General features: G+C 30.6%; 1 protein-coding gene across 1 annotated transcript in view; it reads left to right on the top strand.

Moving 5' to 3' along the window:
* The window catches only part of glcci1b (glucocorticoid induced 1b), a 23,238-nt gene extending 6,315 nt beyond the window's left edge, over positions 1 to 16,923 (top strand). The window contains exons 2-8 of the mRNA XM_073847933.1: positions 3,241 to 3,362; positions 9,880 to 9,966; positions 10,661 to 10,753; positions 12,773 to 12,913; positions 12,998 to 13,133; positions 13,259 to 13,379; positions 16,149 to 16,923. Coding sequence (XP_073704034.1) covers positions 3,241 to 3,362; positions 9,880 to 9,966; positions 10,661 to 10,753; positions 12,773 to 12,913; positions 12,998 to 13,133; positions 13,259 to 13,379; positions 16,149 to 16,419 — 971 coding nt within the window. The 3' untranslated portion in view covers positions 16,420 to 16,923. The remainder of the gene's footprint in view (positions 1 to 3,240; positions 3,363 to 9,879; positions 9,967 to 10,660; positions 10,754 to 12,772; positions 12,914 to 12,997; positions 13,134 to 13,258; positions 13,380 to 16,148) is intronic.
* The last annotated feature ends 101 nt before the right edge of the window (positions 16,924 to 17,024 follow it).

Below are 17,024 nucleotides of genomic sequence, written 5' to 3'. Positions count from 1 at the left end.
AAGAACTTAATTTGGACAACTTTAAAGGCGATTTTCTCAATATTTAGTTTTTTTTTTGCACCCTCAGTCTAATATTCAAATAGTTGTATCTCAGCCAAATATTGTCCCATCCTAACAAACCATACATCAATGGAAAGCTTATTTATTCAGCTTATTTCAGACAATGTATAAATCTCAATTTGAAAAAAAAAACCCTTATGACTAGATTTGTGGTCCAGGATCATTATTGTATAGTATTTTTGTATTTTGTACATGCAGTTTTGCTACTTTTATTATAAATGAAAAAAAGACATGTTTTCTCACTGACATGCCCCCAGTTTGGAAACTCAGGGCTTAAAGGAAGTTTTCTCAAAATTACGACATGACTTGAATGCACCATAACTTCACACCACTCACTGACAACAATGTAGCATACTGTTTTTTGGAGACGTTTATAATGCTGTTGTGTTTTACAGTACATACTAAGTAGGTACTATATAGTACTACAAAGTGTTTAGTAGTTAGTAAGCTAGTGTTCCATTCTAAACATGGTCATTGTCTTATCTACTCATGTTTCATTGTGTTACCAACTGTTTACAAAGAATTTCAAAAACAACGTTTTGACAGTCATTCACATTTTTACGTCCCGTTCTTAAATGAGTAAACTACTATTGTCTAAACCGTTCTGGCCAGGCAGGCTGTACCTATTAAGTCGGACAGCTCTCTATCTCCCGTCCTCATGGAGTGCCTGATGCTTGTGTAGATTTGCATTTGAAACGCTTCTCCTTCACACAAAGACCTTGCAGCTGCCTCGCTGCAATCTGCAAGTGAATGTAGTGTAGCCGTCCCCCAACAAGTGCATTGAGAAAAGGTGTGTGTACTGGGCTGAAAATGTTTCAGAGTTGATGCTTATCATTCAGAGCGCTTCGGTGTTCGAGGCCTGCTGAACTGTAAGCAGCCGTGCTGCGACACGTCTGATAATGAGTGTCACTTGCAAAGTTGCTTTCTTTCGGCACAATGGTGTAAAACAATGAGCAGAGGGTAAACCGACAGTGCCATTTTGTTGGCTCTTTTGCATAGGCTTTGACATTTGTGTTTGCAGAGCTGGAGCAGAGAGCAAAGACTCGCAGGAATCGCTCTGTGGGCTGCATGCAAGCGAGTTGTTTTGAATTTCAGCTGTTGGTGCATGTGTGTACATGCATGTGGGTTTCACTGTGAGCAGTTTCACTTTGTTTCATTTCCTCCTGTCTGTCCTCAGAGTGTAACTTTAATGTGAGAACACTCATTTATAGTCAATTAGTTGATTTTGGTTAATATACAGTATAATGTGATTTATAAATGTATGCACAGTCAAACCAAAATTTGTATGGACACCTTCAACATTTCTCACACTATCACTGTTTATTCACTATAGTTTAGAAAATGGTAATAAAATAGGAGAAGAACTCAGAGTTAAAGTGTGTCAGAACAAATTCATCTTGATAATGTCAGATAACTTTGATAGAAAGGTATGTAATTATGTATGACAATATTTACACAACTATCAATACTTTGTTGACCAATTACCAAGCAGTGATTAATTTTGTTCAGTCTGGGGTGTAAAAAGGTTGCATTAGCAATTAAGCAAGAAAAATAAACTTAAGCAAAACATGGCTAGGTCAAAGTGTCTGAATACTCTTTGGTCCCAAAATTGTATCAGTTTTACTGGTAGTCAACTGTATTAAGAATTTTTGGGTATAATATGTCACAGTTTACTTTATTTCGCTATTCTCACTTACATAAATTGACTATAGTGTCCTGCACCCACTAGTAAAAAAATATCAAAACTTATATCTGGTGTCTGAATATTTTTTAATTTTGACTAATATGTATATTGCATTATATATTTTATATAAAATGTAATATATGTATGAACATTTTTATTTTATTCTGTTTGTGTGTGTATATTTTCATGCATATAAATGCATTAAATTATATTATATATAATGTAGTATATGCATGATTTTTTTTAAACAGAACAAAAGATTTGAGTGTATTCTGAATTACAGTAGTTTTTTAATGTTATTTAATAATAATTATATGTATAATTTCAAACAATAGTAATGTTTAATAAAACTATTATTATGTAATTATTATAATTTTATTTATTATTGTATTGATAAAGTATTTTAATTATTCTTTTTCAATATGTACAATTTCAAACAGGAATAAGATGTGATAAAAGTATGAATATGTCATTGGTATTATTATTTTACTTATGATAAAATATATAAGTTTATATATAAGTATATTCTGCATTGCAATGGTGATATTATATGATATATTATAGTTTATTTTATATATATAATATATATAATATATAATAATAATATATAATAAGATATGTGAGCCTGGACCACAAAACCGGTCAAAAGTGTCAATTTTTCGAAATTGAGATTTATACATTATCTGAAAGCTGAATAAATAAGCTTTCCATTGATGATGATTGATTTGTGGGTAGGACAATACTTGGCCAAGATACAAATATTAAAAAATCTGGAATCTAAGGGTGCAAAAAAAAAAAAAAAATCAAAATATTGAGAAAATCACCTTTAAAGTTGTCCAAATGAAGTTCTTAGCAATGCATGTTACAAATCAAAAATTATGTTTTGATATATTTATGGTAGGAAATGTCCAAAATATCTTCATGGAACATGATCTTTACTTATTTTTCCTAATGATTTTTGGCATAAAAGAAAAAATATATAATTTTTCGCTATTGCTACAAATATACCTGTGCTACTTAAGACTGGGTTTGTGGTCCAGGGTCACATATAATAGTAAGTATTATTAATAGTATTTATTATATGGAAAATGCTATATGCATTAATAATAACTAAATATTATATATTATTCATTTTATAAGCAGTTGGATACATTATTTGGTCAAATAAAATAAACAGAACAGAACAGAGGGATTTGAGCCACATCTAGAGATCAGACTATCATATAGACTTGACTTAGCCCTGTAAGCAAGTGTGTTTTGCATGATCAAACACTAGTCAAATTTTCATCAGAAAATGTAAATAACAAGTTTCTGTTACCTCTGTTCCTTCATTAATACAATCTGTTCTTGTTTCAGTACCATTATGACAGTTCAGGCAAAAGCTCGTCAGTTTCCAGTGACACCCACTGACTTCCTCTCTGTCACTGCACTGCAGTATTGTCTCATGTCACTGTCCACTGCATACATAATAAAAACGCCTCTTCTTTTCTCACAAGCTCGATCAGCAAGTCGACAGCCGCCCTCATTGGACAAGTTGCCTGAGCAGTACCTAATTGGACAGTGGCCAAGAGAGTCTTACCAACCCCAGGCATCTTGCATGAGCGATAAAGCCACACAGGTGAGTCAATGTCACATGCAATTTGCTTCACAGTTCACATATAGTAACCCATAAAATAATTAGACACTTACCTTGCCATTACTTGCTGTTGCATTAGACAACAAAATATCAAATGAGTTGCATCTGCAAACCAATGATATGAGGGGTTTCTATGAACTAACTACCCATTATATGTTGCTAGCTTAATGACTGTTTTACAAACACAGTGACCAAATAGTATGAATTTCTATTGTTTTAGCATTTTAAATCCCCATTTTATGAAAGGTTTTGCTTGGAAAGTGTTGTAATGCAATGATATAGATATTGAGACATTTGCAACTCAAAATCAGCATGAAATGGTTTAATTTCCGTAATTAGTTGTATTTTCAAATTAAATAGGATTAAATGTTGAGCTCATCTATCAGGAATTGATTTATTTCAAAAAGTAGGCGTTACATAACAGAATGGTGCCAAGAAAGTTGAAAAATAAGAGGCCAGTGACGTAAATGGAAAGGAAAGTTTTGCAGAGACAAATTTGCAAATGATTCCATCTTTGATGAAAGATTATAAAGACAATTCTGTATTATTTGGAATTTATGCACTGGTGAATCAACCAGAAACATCACACTTAAATGAAACCTATTATTCCACTTTTAACAAGAAGTCTCAGATGACCCCTGAATGTGCTTGTGAAGTTTCAGCTCAAAATACCCCCTAATCATTTATTATACAAGCATATATATGGAATAGGAATATATATATATATATATATATATATATATATATGTACAGTATATGTAAGCAGAAACACTCTGTTTTTGTGTATGTCTCTTTAAATGAGAAAGCTTTTCCAGAATAAAGCTTTGCCTTTACAGTTAGTGCCTCGGATACTTATCTGTTTCGTTTTGATTATTATGTCTGTCATGCTAAAGTCATGCTTTTAAACCATATTAGTTTAATTTGAATACTAGACTTCTCTTTCATGTCTTATTGCGCTTAAACTGTCAAATACACAAAGGTTTATGATAAAAACACATTATAGGTGGAAACATGCAGATTAAGGGGCAGTATTATAATAAAGACCCCCTTCCTCTGTCACGGAGGGAGCAAATCTGAGCAAGTGTTTTTTCACAAGCTTGTGGAGAAAGGCTTTTTTTTTTTTTTTAAATGGTATTGGGTTGTTGTTGTTGTTTTTTTAATTTTCTGGGTTGGTAGATGAACTGGGAATCTTATTATACCACTTAAACACAGAAAAATCAGATTTTGATGATATGTCACCTTTAAAATGTTTGAATGCCATTGCATTAGATAACAAAACATCATTAAAATATCACTGATACGGGTCGGTGCCGATAGCCTCATCAGTTTTTTTTTTAATCGTTTAGATTGAAAAGTTTGCTTATGTGCTTCTTTATTTAAAATTAATGACACTTAGTTTGCCATTTCATTTGTATTGAAATGCCATTTAGTTATTTTGACAATTTTTATAATACACCTATCTATTTAAAAATATGGATTCTGGGGGGCCAAAAAAAATCGAAATATTGAGAAAATCGCCTTTAAAGTTGTCCAAATGAAGGTCTTAGCAATGCATATTACAAATCAAAAATTATGTTTTGATATATTTATTGTAGGAAATTTACAAAATATCTTCATGGAACGCGATCTTTACTTAATATCCTAATGATTTTTGGCATAAAAGAAAAATCGGTCATTTTGACCCATACAATGTATTTTTGGCTATTGCTACAAATATACCCATGTTACTCAAGACTGGTTTTGTGGTCCAGGGTCACGTATGTGAATCAGCATGAAATGGTGTTTGCATCCAATTTCGCTTCCATAATCTTCCAAGTTAAATAGGGTATTAAATGAGACAACTGTCAGTTTGATCAGTCAGGGATTGATTTATGTATGTTTGTTTATATATATTACAGGTCAAATGTTTGCATCCCCCTTTCAGAATCTGCAAAATGTTACTATTTTACCAAAATAAGAGGGATTATACAAAATGCAAACATTTAAACTGCCCGCTGTTCCTTAGAAAAATCCTTCAGGTCCCACAAATTCTTTGGTTTTCCAGAATTGTTGTGTATTTGACCCCTTTCCAACAATAAATGTATGATTTTGAGATGCATCTTTTCACACTGAGGACAACTGAGGGACTCACATGCAACTTTTTACAGAAAGTTCAAACACTCACTGATGCTCCAGAAGGAAAAAACATGCGTTAAGAGCTCGGGGGTGAAAACTTTTGAACAGAATGGAGATGGGTACATTTTTATTATTTTACCTAAATATCATATTTTTTTCATTTAGTACTGCCCTTCAGAAGCTACAGAAGATAGGTACATGTTCCCAGAAAAATTACACAAAATGCATTGTTTTTCCTTCTTGAGCATCAGTGAGTGTTTGAACCTTCTGTAATAGTTGCATATGAGTCCCTTGGAAAGGGTTCAAATACATAACAATGCTGAAAAACCCAAAGAATTTGTGGGACCAGAAGAATTTTTCTCAAGAACAGCAGCTTCTTATTCAGGTCAGTACTAAATAAACCATAACATGCATTTTGTATTATCCCTCTTATTATGGTAAAATAGGTAGGACAATATGTGACCCTGGACCACAAAACCAGTCATAAGTGTTAATTTTTTGAAATTGAGATTTATACATCATCTAAAAGCTGAAGAAGTATGCTTTCCATTGGTGTATGGCTTGTTAGGATAGGACAATATTTGGCTGAGATACAACTATTTGACAATCTGAAATCTGAGGGTGCAAAAAAATCTAAACATTGAGAAAATCGCTTTTAAAGTTGTCCAAATGAAGTTCTTAGCAATGCATATTACTAATCAAAAATTAAGTTTTGATATATTTGCAGTAGAAAATTTACAAAATGTCTTCATGGAACATGATCTTTATTTAATATCCTATTGATTTTTGGCATAAAAGAAAATTCTATAATTTTGACCCATACAATGTATTGTTGGCTATTACTACAAATACACCCATGCTACTTAAGACTGGTTTTGTGGTCCGGGGTCACATATTTATTTGAGATACAACTATTTGAAAATCTAGAATCTGAGGGTGCAAAAAAAAAAAAAAAACATTGAGAAAATCGCCTTTAAAGTTGTCCAAATGAAGTTCTTAGCAATGCATATTACAAATTAAAAATGAAGTTTTTAAATTTACAAAATATCTTCGTGGAACATGATCTCTACTTAATATGCTAATTATTTTTGGCATAAAAGAAAATGTGATAATTCTGACCGTGCAATGTTTTGTTGGCTATTGCTACAAATATACCCATGCACCAATAAATAAATAAATGCCTTTTTGTTATATCTAAAATAATGTGCACCAATAAGACCAGAAATGTCTATTTAAGTAAATTTGATTTCTTTTTGACTTAAAGTGTCCAAATGGCAGCCAGTGTATACTGAAGGCCGGTTTTGCTCGTTAGCTGTGCTTTTTTCTGACTGGTTGAAATGGTCATCTGTGTGTAATGAGGTTTATTCTTACAGGGTTTTGTTTCCTTTATTCATTAGTATCATGAAGTCTTTGACCGCTCAGTGGTTTAGCTCCACGAGACCCCTCACCTCCCCTGAAACAAAGCCGTCACAAAGGCCCGATGTTTCGTGGCAGTCTGCTGTTATAGAAAGTTCTCTCTGGCGTTGTGTGGACTGAATTCTTTCTGGAGGTGCAGCAGTTTGCACCTGTCGCCCTGTGTGTGTGTGTGTGTGTGTGTGTGTGTATTTGTGTATTTGTGTGTAGGTGTGTGCACACGCTACCTAAGGCTTGAGAGCACATGGCTGTGGGTCTCTGCACCACCTGGCGCTCTCCGACAGCTCTTTGTGTGCCTGCGCTGAGCTGCCTGCAGTGAGATCCATACATATGCTAATGTCTGATCCGGCTCGCGGAGGCCTCGCACTCCCAGAGCGGCAGAGAATGTCAAAATCAGCCCGTTTCTCTCAACATCTCTCTTCACGCCGCAGAACCACGCCGAGGCTCTTTGTTGACAGTAGCAGCTTTTGCCATTGTTTAAAGCGCTTGGCGAATTAATGATTGGTGTTTAAAAACTTCTGCTGGACTGTTTTCTTAGTCCACATGAAATCAGAATTGACCCTGATAACTTTCTTAAAGGGATAGTTCATCCAAAAACTACTTTCAGATAATATAATATTAATGAAACAGGGTTTCTGCAGGTCTTAAAAAGTTCTTAATTCTCTCTTCTACAAGGTCTTAAAGTAAGGCAAAAAGTGTTAAAGACCTGGCATTAAACCTGCGTACACTGCAAAATATGAATATCTTCCTCAGTATTTTTGCTTTGTTTTTCAATATAAATATCTAAACATTCTTAAATCAAGATGCATTTACTTAGGATGCAAGTTAAAAATAGAGTAAGTCTAGTTTTCTGAAAAAACTAGATGAAATTTGGTGTGTTTATGCTTAAAACAAGAACAAACATCTGTTAATGGGGTATGAAGGCATTTTTTTTTGTATTATTAACTTATTTTCTTCTCAAGGAGATTTATTTTGATTTAGGAATCTTTAGGCATTTGCACTGAAAAACAAGACAAATTTTATTTATAATATATAATTTTTTATTTTATTTTATTATTTAATTCATTTATTAATTAATTTATTAGAGACTTCTTGTGTCATTTTCCTTCTGAAGTAATTGTATCTTGATTTAAGAACCTTTAGGCATTTGGACTAAAAACAAGACAAATTTTATTTTATTAATTTTTTTATTTAATTAATTTAATTATTTGTTAATTTTTTTAGAGACTTGTGTCATTTTTTTCTTCAAGTAAATGTATCTTGATTTAAGAATCTTTAGGCATTTGCACTGGAAATTATTTATTATTATTTATTTAAGTATTTAATTTAATTAATTAATTTATTAATTTATTTATTAGAGTGTTCTTATGTCATTTTTCTTCTCAAGTAAATGTATCTTGATTTAAGAATCTTTAGTCATTTGCACTGGAAAACAAATTTTATTTAAACAAATTTTATTTAAATTTTATTTTTTAAGACTCTTTAGGCATTTGCACTGGAAAACAAGACTAATTTTATTTATATTCATTTGACTTTTTTTGTATTTTATTTTATCATTTAAGTTAATTATTTATTTATTAATTTATTAATAAATAAGACCAATTTATTTAATTATTTTATTTAATTTTTATTTAATTTTAATTTTTGATTTAATTTAATTTAATTGTATTCATTTTAAATTTTTACATTTAATTTATTTAATTATTTGTTAATTTATTAGAGACTTGTGTCATTTTTTTCTCAAGTAAATGTATCTTGATTTAAGAATCTTTAGGCATTTGCACTAGAAAACAAGAAAAAAATTATTTAATTTAAATAAATTTTTAATTTAATTTATTTTATTAATTTATTATAGAGTTCTTATGTAATTTTTCTTCTCAAGTAAAGGCGTCTTAATTTAAGAATCTTTAGGTATTTGCACTGGAAAACGAGACTAATTTTATTTTAATTAATTTTATTTAATTTTAATTTTTGATTTAATTTAATTTAATTGTATTCATTTTAAATTTTTACATTTAATTTATTTAATTATTTGTTAATTTATTAGAGACTTATGTCATTTTTTTTCTCAAGTAAATGTATCTTGATTTAAGAATCTTTAGGCATTTGCACTAGAAAACAAGAAAAAAATTATTTAATTTAAATAAATTTTTAATTTAATTTATTTTATTAATTTATTATAGAGTTCTTATGTAATTTTTCTTCTCAAGTAAAGGCGTCTCAATTTAAGAATCTTTAGGTATTTGCACTGGAAAACGAGACAAATTTTATTTTAATTAATTTTATTTGATTAATTATTGAATTTAATGTATTAAATTATTTTAAACATACATATACATGCATGTACTCTATATTAATTACATGGCATTTCAGTATATTTAGTATATCTAGTATATTTTAGTTTACTATAGTATAATTTAGTTTACTCTTTTCAAAAGTTATCAAAGGTTTACTGTACTTCTTTTTCCACAAGGTTCATGTCGTTACAAACCAGTATGACTTGCTTACTTATGTTTTGTTTTGGTTTTTTAATTCATAAAGTGAAGTCTGTTTATTAATGCCTCTTATTACATGCACTAAAACAGTTGAAACATTCATAAATATTCCTCCACCTTTCACCTGAACTTTCTTAGAAGTTTATCAGCTGGCATACCACAAAACAGAAGACATTCAAGACGGCCTGGAAGTTCAAGTTGCAACATGACACTTGCAGGTTCAACCGAAAATAAGCATCTGGAAAAAGATGCACTTATTTGTGGTGCACATTGTCCATCTTCTGTGGCTGTCTATAGCTCCGGCTGTTTGTTCATCGCTGTGTTGTGGTTCGGTCAAAGCGACTCACATGCTTGTTTGCCAACCACAAATTTCCTGTTGTTTTACGAAAAAATTAGGTCACATGACTTCAAGAATATATACTGTATAGGACACTATAGTCAGCGTTTGACCATGTTTTTACCATGTTTTTTTGCAGACGCCTGGCTTTTGGACTGAGGATGGAGGAGAGGTTAACATACACAAACGCTCGGCATCATGGGGCAGCGCTGATCATCTCATAGAGGTATGTGTGAAAATACACATAGACAGTTTTTACTCATTTAAAGTTTCAAGTGATGGGTGGTAATGTGTTTATAGACATGCTTTAGGCGTATAATTGGCCTCTTTTCCCATAATGATCCTCGAACATACCCACACATTGTGTCTTGACTTGCCATTGTTGGCTCTTGTGCACTTGCAAAGTCAGTTTGGGAATCCCAAGCTGTGGCAAAATAAACATCTATGATGTTTGGTGAAAGCTGTAGCTAATTTTAACAGCTCTAATACAAGATACACAACTTTGTATGTTCCTGTCAAGCAGACAAAAACATAAACATGATGAATAGGACATGTGGCTTTGCATGGTTAAAAAAAAATACTGCTGTTATCACTCACTTTTGTTGCCAATTTTGACAATAATGGCTGTATGTTGAGTTATTTTCAGAGGACAGTAAATTTATACTGCTATACATGCTGCACATTGACTACTCTAAAATATATCCAAGTTTCATTTCTATAGTATTGTCCCTTGAGAAGATATACTAAAATGGTTGCTGAAAGGTGAGGGATGTACTCACTTTTGTGAGATACTGTATATGGTTAATTGTAGTATACAGTAGATACAGTGGTGTAGGGCTGCATGGCTTGAGCATAGGTTTTGTGACACCATTTGTTTTATTCCTTCTGTCTGTTGCTAATGTTAAACATGTTATTTTTAGATTGCTAAACTACGTCAGCAGCTCCAGCGCAGTTTGCAGGGCGGCCGCAGTATCAAGGAGAAAGAAGAAGTGACGCAGATGAATCCGGCTCAGGTACTGTACATTGACTTTTTAGGGTTTGTTCTGATTTGCAAACCTCTGATCTGTTAGCAATCAGAATTTTTGGTTTTATAATCACAATTTTAGGAGGTTTTTGCTTTTGGGCTTTACGTTTGGGCTTAGTACGTTTTTTGTTAAATGTTTTTGAAAGACATTTCTTGTTTACAAAAGCTAAAATAACTTTTCATGAAAAATGTGTAAAATCTTTTGTTACAGTATAAATATCCTTACTAATAATATATTAATATTGATCTTGATATTGATTGATATTCATATAGATATTAATCCCATACGTCATCAGATGAATGTCAATTTAAAAAAAATTTTTTTATTAAAAAACTCTTTAAATACTATTAAAAAATTTCATTTTTTTAAAATAAAAATCTTTTATTACACTATATATCTTTACTAATTATTTCTTTAAAAAATCGAATTGACCCAAACATGTGAATGATTTGTATTAAAACGTCGTCAGATGAATGTAATTTTTTTTTAATTCTATAAAAAATCTGTTTAAATTCTATTAAATATGTATTAAAAAATGTTTATTTAAAATAAAAATCTTCTGTTACCTTATAAATGTCTTTAAAAAAATAAATCATATTGACCTCAAATATTTGAAAGATTTGTATTTTAATGATTTGTATTTAAAATGTCATCAGATAAATCTCAATTTTTTAAATTCTATTAAAAAAAATGTTTAAATTCTATTTTAAAAATTAAATGTATTTAAAAAATATATATTTATTTGACCTAATGTAACAAGATTTTTATAAGTATTTTACTGTTAATTTCTTAAATCATATTGACCCCAAACATTTGAACGATTTATTTAAAACGTCATCAGATAAATGTCAGTTTTTAAAATTCTATTTCAAAAAATCAGTTTAAATTCTATTTTAAAAATTAAATATATTAAAAAATTATTTTTAATGAAAATCTTTTGATAAATTATAAATATCTTTACTATTTATTTGAACGATTTGCTTTTAAATGATTGAATTTAAAACATCATCAGATGTTTTTTTATCTGTTTACATTTGTATTAAAAATTAATTTATTAAAAAAATACATTTATTTGAAATAAAAATCTTTTTGTTACATTTTTAAAAATGTTTTTAAATTATATTTAAAAAAAATCTTTAAATTTTATTTAAAAAATAAATATGTCATATGTATCACAAAAAAAAAAGAAAAACCATTGAAGCCATCTTAATTTTTAATTTATATTTTTGTTTTAACATTTTTGGGTTTAGTTTTCCATTGAAATGTAGTAAAAATGTGAATTTGATGTAAAATAATGTTTGAAAAATTCTAAATTGATATGTTTGTTTATTTAAACATACAATGTATTATAATATAAAATGCTTAGATATAATGCAAAAAAATTTTGTCCTTTGTATTATCATGCAAAAAATATCATCAATGTATGCAAAACATCCAATATATGAAATATTTTTATATTCTAGCATAGGGCTTCTAGCATAAAAGGAGCCCCAAACTTACAACCTGGTTCAATTTTTACCTGGCTAGCGATTGGGCAACTGCGGTGCCGTGAGCAAATCTTCTGTAATCTAATTGGTTCAGAGTTTTCTGTGTTGGTTAGTGCATTTACGCCAGTATATATATATATATATATATATATATATATATATATATATATATATATATATATTTGTTTTGTTTGTTTTGGATTTTGGTTATTCTTTCGTAGCACTGTAAATAAACCACCACTTACACCTTCATCTTTGAGTTGTCCATCATCTTTTGTGTTGAGGAGGGGGCTGGGAACCCACAGCGACCCACTCATTTGGGACGCAACCTCACAACCATAATGATCCTAAAAACAAGCTTTGTTTTCTTTAAGCAAAATTTAATGATTTCATATTTTTACCTTTTGATCTTTTAGAGCGAAATTTGATACTGACTGTTTTCGTGAGATGAACCCATACATAGATTTCATTAATTCAGACTTTGACATTAATCAGTTTACTGGTGCTTTTTGTTTTCCAGCCAAAGCGACTTTCAACATCATCCTCTAATACGGTCCTTTCCAGACCCGTCATTTGTCGAATGCCCAGCTATAGTGACTGTGTCAACCAGGAGCTGGAGAACGTCTTCGTCTGTGAAGACTGGGGGAGAGAGGAGGAGAAGGTACAAACACACACAGGTTTTAGTAAAACATTTAAACTTTATAACACTGTTGTAACTCTTCACGTGTTTGTCCTCCTGGTTCAGGCTTTGGAGGTGCGGGACGGTGGCCGTGCTCCCGTTCCTCCTCTTCATCACAGTGATCTTCACACACACTGCCTTGAGACGCAGATCTCCTGCAGTCCCTGTTACTGCTGCTCTCCTGCTGCGGACGCTGAGAAAGGTAACGCTCGTTCTCTACCAATAGCATGGTATTACCATCTGACACCATCATTATGCTGTGGTGCTTCTACAGTATGTTTACAAGAGAAGATTTGCTTAAACACACACCTGGATTTGTCCTCTCAGATTACAGGTGCGGTTCACCTCTGCCACAGTTTTCCAGCTCTCCCAAACCCAACAACAGTTACATGTTTAATCGTGAGCCTCCCGAGGGCTGCGAGAAAGTCAAAGTGTTTGAAGATCTCATGTAAGTACTATAACATTGACTGCATTACTTTGAAATTTAATTAAACGCTTTGCTTACTGCTTTTTCTTTCTTTTTAAACCATGTTTGTAAAATACTCCTCCTGGATTTTTGTTGTGCACACCTATAGATGCTCAGTGATTTTCCATTTTGATAGCTTTAGTTTATAGCAGTGTTGTTTTTGACAACCATCTTAGATTTAGTCTTAGTCTTAGTCTTTTGGACTAAAATGCTTCTTAGTTTTAGTCAAATTTTAGTCACTTCTATATGTGATAGTTTTAGTCCAATTTTAGTCGACGAAAAGTCAAAAAGGTTTTAGTCTAGTTTTAGTCGACGAAATGTCAAAAAGGTTTTAGTCTAGTTTTAGTCAAAAAAAGGGAAAAAAGTAGTCTTTTAACAAATTAATGTAGGTCAGTAAGTATTTTGCTGTTGGGTAGTGTCACTTATAAGTTGTGAAAATAGCAGATCTATAGTTCAACACAATGTGAGCTTCCGGATCGACTATTTTCAACAATAATTACAATAATGAAGGAATGTTTTAGAACATAAAAGACAAACAAGGATGGAATGCTAAAACGGCTTGCCATACTAGTATGGCAAAGAGTATCTAATGCTAAAACGGCTTGCCATAGCGTCAGATACTTTTTAAGTTTTAATTGGCATGCACAATAAGCGGAAATGTCATGCATTTTAAACGTCTGACGGACCATCCACTAACATTTTCGTCTATTCTCGTCTCGTCAACGAAAACTCACACACGTCTCGTCATGTTTTAGTCATCAACGAGCCATTTTTATCTCGTCATCGTCTCGTTATCGTCATGAAAAAAAGTGGCGTCAACGAAATGATTTCGTCATCGTCATCGTTGACGAAAACAACACTGGTTTATAGCACTCAAAAGCACTTGAAGCATCATGCTTAGACATGTTTTTTGAGTTCCGTAGTAATGCCATGTTTGAGGACAATAACAGCTTTTCCAGTCATTTGTTATTTAAACAAAATGCACAAAGAACTTCTACTGTAGCCAGAATATTTGTAATTTGTCTAATAATATATGTAAAGTGTATTTTTGAACCGTAAGATTTTTAATGACTTTTAAAGAGGTCTCTTCTGCTAACAAAGCCTGCATTTATCTGATCCAAAGTACAGCAAAAATTTTGAAATATTTTTACTATTTAAAATAACTCTTTTCTATTTGAATATATTTCAAAATGTAATTTATTCCTGTGATCAAAGCTAAATTTTTAACATCATTACTTTAGTTTTCAGTGTCACATGATCCTTCAGAAATCATAATAATAATATATATAAACATTTTTTTGATTATTTTTTATCAATATTTAAAACAGTTCAGTACATTTTTTTTTTTTTTACGTTATACACCATACCATTCAAAAGCGGTGATAAAAACATTTCTATTTCAGATTAATGCTGTTCTTCTGAACTTTCTATTTATGAAAGAAACCTGAAAAAAAATCTACTTAGCTGTTTTCAACATAATAATAACTGTTTTTTTTTTAACAGCAAATCAGAATATTAGAATGATTTCTTAAGGGAACATGTGACTGGAGTAATGATGCTAAAAATTCAGCTTTGAAATCACAGGAATAAATTACTAAATTATATTCGAATAGAAAAGTTATTTTTAATAGTAAAAATATTTCAAAATTTTACTGACTTTGGATCAAATAAATACAGGCTTGCTAAGCAAAAGAGACTTAAAAAAAATTTGACTGATAGTATATGTAGTATTGCATGTCGTTAAATTGATTAGTGCTTATGTTATTAAAAAAAAATTCTAATTGTATTTGATATATAAATATATTTATTTTATTGATATTAAATAAAAATAACAATGACAATAATAGTACTATTAAGTATATAAATTGATATTATTATTATTATACATATAGTTGAAATTTTATGTTAATATATTTGATCAATATTAAATAAAAAACAATAAATGCAGGCTTGCTAAGCAAAAGAGACTTAAAAAAACACAAAATTTGACTGATAGTATATGTAGTATTGCATGTCGTTAAATTGATTAGTGCTTATGCTATTAAAAAATAATTCTAATTGAATTTAATATTTTTATAAGTATTATTTTTATATTATTTTATCAATATTAAAAATAACAATGACAATAATAGTACTATTATTATTAATATTTCATATTAATATGATTATATATAGTTATTAATAAAAAGTATATGTAATTGCATGAAATATTAATTGCATATTAATTTGCATTTTTATTATTATAATAGTTCTATTAATAGTGACAAATGTAATAGCATATTCTATTTTAGGTGTATGTATGTATAATTATTTATAACTATATGTATATATACTTCATTGTAACTATTATTATAAAAAATGCAAATTCATATTTATATACAATAGTGTTATTAATAGTGATATGTAAAAGAGTATATGCTATTACATATTTATATCTGTTTTTGTGTATGTATTGTTATATATGTACATACTGTATACTTTATTGTATATAAATATGAATTTGCATTTTTTTAATAATAATGGTTACAAGGAATAGAATATAAAATTTTTATAAAATAGTATAAAAAATAATATATGCATATATATAGTTTGATTGACATTAATTGGAATGCACAATAAAAATTCATGATTTTTGAAAATGTTTAAAAACTGAGTTTTCTGTTTTTGCAAACAAATATATATATATTTTTAAATATATTTGCAGTTTTAACTACATTTTTTGATTTTCACATTTTTTTTTTCCCTTTGTAGCAGCTGTAGGACACAAGGCTTTCCCATCTTCTCCTGCCCAGACAGAAACAAGGTGAACTTCACTCCGAGTGGCTCTGCCTTCTGTCCGGTGAAGCTGCTGTGTTCATCTCTTTTCCCATCAGATGATGCTGCTCATCCCAGTTCTCTGGATAATCAAACTTCAGGACAGACGTCTGGTCCATTCAAAGAGGCTACAGCACAAAACAGCTTCCCCCTGCGGCCCGTGACGGCTGAACGTTGCAGTATTAGAAAGTGCCTGCTGCTCAGTTAGCCAATCACAGCTGACTTTTCTAGGAAATTTTATACTTGCTATTGATGGTACAAAAGGACCACTGTGTTGAACTTTGCCTTGGGGTTTCATGTAATTCTGCTGGAATGCACAAATCTTTACTTAACCTTACAACACATCCTACTAACCAGGTAAAACGCATTAGATGTGAGATAATCAACAGGCCAAACAGCCAAAAATGTGCTTCACGCCTTAACACACATAAGCTCAGGTTTAACTTCCATTAGGGCTGGACCATATAGCTAACTAATTGTATTTCATGATTTATCTCTATTTTTTTCCTGTAGAAAAAACTATTTCATACCAACAGTCATTTTAATGCCAGAAAAATGATTGTGCATATTCAATATGCTGCCCAGCCCTAACATCTATACATTTATTGGACAGTAAAATGGCTTTGTATTTTTAGCCTTTTATTTGTGACACTCTTATGGTGTATAAATATGACTGCTGGATGCTCACATTAAAGTGACATTTTTCAAAGTATCATATTTGCATTCATTTCTATGTGTTTTACTCCAATTGTGTGCTTTATTTTTTTAACTGCATTTATTTAGTTGGATCAGAGGACCTTTTTTTTCATTAAA

The sequence above is a fragment of the Garra rufa genome, chromosome 9, assembly GCF_049309525.1.
Source record: "Garra rufa chromosome 9, GarRuf1.0, whole genome shotgun sequence".
Taxonomy (NCBI): domain Eukaryota; kingdom Metazoa; phylum Chordata; class Actinopteri; order Cypriniformes; family Cyprinidae; genus Garra; species Garra rufa.
Note: the sequence above shows the minus strand (reverse complement) of the source record. Positions and strands in the feature narration are given on the sequence as shown.